This window comes from Sinocyclocheilus rhinocerous, unplaced genomic scaffold (genome assembly GCF_001515625.1).
Source record: "Sinocyclocheilus rhinocerous isolate Xijiao unplaced genomic scaffold, SAMN03320098_v1.1 scaffold613, whole genome shotgun sequence".
Taxonomy (NCBI): domain Eukaryota; kingdom Metazoa; phylum Chordata; class Actinopteri; order Cypriniformes; family Cyprinidae; genus Sinocyclocheilus; species Sinocyclocheilus rhinocerous.
The window spans coordinates 5,435-8,915 of record NW_015626869.1 but is presented as its reverse complement, the minus strand read 5'-3'; the positions used below and the strand labels follow the sequence as shown (position 1 = coordinate 8,915).

At 37.6% G+C, this 3,481-nt stretch overlaps 1 protein-coding gene across 1 annotated transcript; it reads left to right on the top strand.

Annotated features, from left to right (window-relative positions):
• Window positions 1-1,353: 1,353 nt before the first annotated feature.
• LOC107719168 (CD97 antigen-like) lies at window positions 1,354-3,295 on the top strand (the record flags this gene model as incomplete). The annotated part of the gene is made up of 8 exons (XM_016526543.1): window positions 1,354-1,492; window positions 1,655-1,780; window positions 1,987-2,118; window positions 2,266-2,309; window positions 2,404-2,493; window positions 2,588-2,741; window positions 2,848-2,964; window positions 3,048-3,295. Coding segments are annotated over exons 2-8 (810 nt in total), but the record flags the coding sequence as incomplete, so codon positions are not given.
• Window positions 3,296-3,481: the final 186 nt, after the last annotated feature.

The following is a 3,481-nucleotide window of genomic DNA, read 5'->3' as shown; positions in this document are numbered from 1 at the left end:
ATTACAGCCATTAAGGCTCGAGGTTCAACAATTTTGTTGTCTTCCCTCATATAGCTAACGTTACAAGAGAAAACTAAATAGTTTTGTCAAAGTGGCACACATGCACTACGCAATAATGAAATCGGTGTACAGAATTGTTGTTTCCTTGAACAGAAGACATACCTCTTAACTAAACTACATTGTATGTAAATGTATACTCGGAGGCTAAAATTAGCGATATCTTACCAGTTTGGTGGGGATCTCCGCTTCTCTGTCTTTAATACACTATTATTAAAATATATTTAACCTCACATCTAAAATGAATTATTCATTAAAGAAATAGAAACGAATATGAATAAGTGAGGCGGTTAACAGAAACGACCGTTAACTTTTAAATGTGAGAACGCGCGAATTTCTGTGTAGGAATGTAGAGCGCGCGCGGATCAGTGTTGCCAACTAATTTCCAGAGGCTGCTAAAGGCACTAATGTCCATTTGTTGCTAAAAGTTGCTAAATGACATTGTGATGTAATTGCGCGATCACGTCAATATGTAATCACATCGCAAAACTGCGTCATCGGATTACTCAAATCTGAGCAAAAAATATGGTTTTAAATGTTCGTTTAGATTTGTTGTAAAAAATAATATAAACGATATAATAACATTAAAATATAATATCAATAATATATGTATTTTTAAATACAACATTGAAGAATTTTCTTATTTACTACTAAAAGGACACATTCTGAACAATTATAGGTTTATGCAGTGTATTGGTAAAAGATAAGTCCATAAAAATAGGGCACAATGTACTGTGTTAGTATGAAGGAATTGTATGTATTGATTTTTCACAGGTTTGTATTTTGTGTTTTCGGGTTACAGGGTTACAACTTAAAGGATCCTGGCAGAAAACTGTGGTTATACAAATGGTAATCAATGTACAAAAAAAAAAACTATGGTTACTACACTTTTACTATATGGATAATTTTTTAAGGGATTAGCAATTACAGATACAAGCTACTAACAAGGTGTATCACAACTGAACAATTATTATTGAACAATCGCAACTAAAAACTGAATTCACGTGATGTGTGTACTGCTAGGCATCTCTGGTTTCCTCTCTTTGTGTAATTTAGAGGGAAAATGTGTGCATTTTTATCATTTAAGTCACTTTTCAAAAGTTGCCAAATAAAATAATAATTAAAAAAAAAGCTAAAAATGTTGCTAGGTGCTTTTTGAAGAAAAAGTTGCTAAATCTAGCAACAAAATTGCTAAGTTGGCAACACTGGTGCAGATCAAAATATTGGTCCAATTTATAACGTTCATCTCATTATTATAATGCAATCTGGCTGCAAATTGCATGCACATTCAATGATGTTGAGCATTATGTAGGTGATGTAAAAATAATGAATTGTTAAAAATATGTATATTACCCCGTTCTCTTCCCAGGTCTCTTTCTACCGTCATGCAGTGGATGTGCCAATGGATATAAATTTGTTAAAAGGAAATGTGTTGGTAATTATGACTTTGTGGTTTGATTGAATAGTAAAAGTTTATGTAGTTTTTAATGGTCTGTATGTCACTCAAAAGAGGGAGTTTGTGTAACTGTAATTCCAGTCATTACACAGTTTAAATGCATCCTTCCTGACTGCACTCATCCGTCTGTCTCTCTTTCAGATGAGGATGAGTGTGCTGTTTATCTGATTGTGTGTGGCGATCACGCTCAGTGTGTGAATACAGAGGGAAGTTACTACTGCGCCTGTAATGAAGGATTCAAAATGAGCTTAACAGGATCGTGTAAAGGTGCGAGAGAGGATTGTGGGATTGAGGAGTTCATCATACTTGCATGTACATTTATAGTCATTAGCACAATCTTTAATTTACAAAGCATTGCAAAAAACATTTAATTATAAGAGAGACAGTATTTGCACATCATGTTGTCTTTATGTATAAGCTTAAACTTTATATAATTTAAAACAATTTTTTCTCCCATCTTCTCTCTCTCACAGACATCGATGAGTGTAGAGATGATCCAGATGTTTGCGGCACAAACGCACACTGCTACAATAATCAAGGCGGATACAGCTGCAAATGTCACCAGGGTTACAGTAACTATGGCAACGACCAGTCAAAATGCATCGGTGAGATTTCTAGCATTGCACTGATGCATTTTTTATATTGGTCTATTTATTATGCAGCAGCTGCTGAGAAACGTATAGGAGTTAATCAGTGTGTTTTCACTGTCAACTATTGGTTTATTATTTTATCTTTCCTGTTGTTGTGCACAGAAATGGACTGCGATCAGTTTGGACCCGACCACATGCCAGAGAAGGTAGAAAGTGTACTTCTGCTTATGATTATTATTATTAGATAGACAGATGCACGGTCAGACTCAAATGCATTGATTGCTGTGTGTCTACTTCTAGTTTAAGCATTTGATGTCACTGTTGAAGAACAGCTGTGAGTCTCTGAATGATCCACATGGAGAACATGTCACTGGAGAGGAGCTGCTGCGGGTCAAACACTCACTGCATGATATATATTCACACAGTAGTTTGTGATCATGCACGCGCACAGTGGCTGAATGAACAGCTCTGATTTATTCCACAGAACGTGTGCAGTTCCTCTGACGAGCTGCTGTCGGATGGAAACATCGCTGACGGGAAGACTCTGAATCAGTTTCTGGACGCGGTGGAGAACAGCATGCGTCTGATCGGACCTCAGCTGAAAGAGCCTGTGACCAGGATGGAGACGCACAACACCTGTGAGGAACCACACACATTTCAGTTTAGACACAGTCACACTCTGGTACTGAATGGAGATAATGAAAATAAGGCATTTTTATTAAATCTTCATGATGTGAATCACAGTCGCTGAGGTTGCAGTCACACGGAATCAGACTCCGCCCAGTGGGCGTGTCACTCTGAGCACAGACTCCGCCCTCTTCAGCACCAGCTGGGAAACAGTTGTAGGGAAATCATATCCAGGTACAAATAAACACGTGCACATATATGTACTTATGAAACCATCAGCACTTTCCTGACGAGATGTGAACGTCGTTTTCCTTTAGGTTTTGCGTTTGCGGCTCTGGTCAGTTATAAAGATCTGAACTCATCCAGCGATCTGCTCCACAAGATGAGCAGAGAGAGATCAGATGATGAAGAGAGACGCGTCACTTATCAACTCAACTCTAAAGTGGTGACGGCCGTCGTCAGTAATGCAGAAACCAAGCATCTGTCAGAGCCGGTGATGCTCGTCTTTACACACGAGGAGGTGAAGATACTGACAAGATCTCAGTGGAGACTGTTTCTGTCAATGGTTACACAATTACAAATAAAAAGTTACAATGTAAATACCCTGTTTGAAAATCCAGTTTAAGCTGGATTCTAGCTGGTTTACAAATGGTTCCAAAAACCAGCAAGGCAAGGCAAGTTTATTTATATAGCACATTTCGTACACAATGGTAATTCAAAGTGCTTTACATAAAATAAAGTAAAATAATCA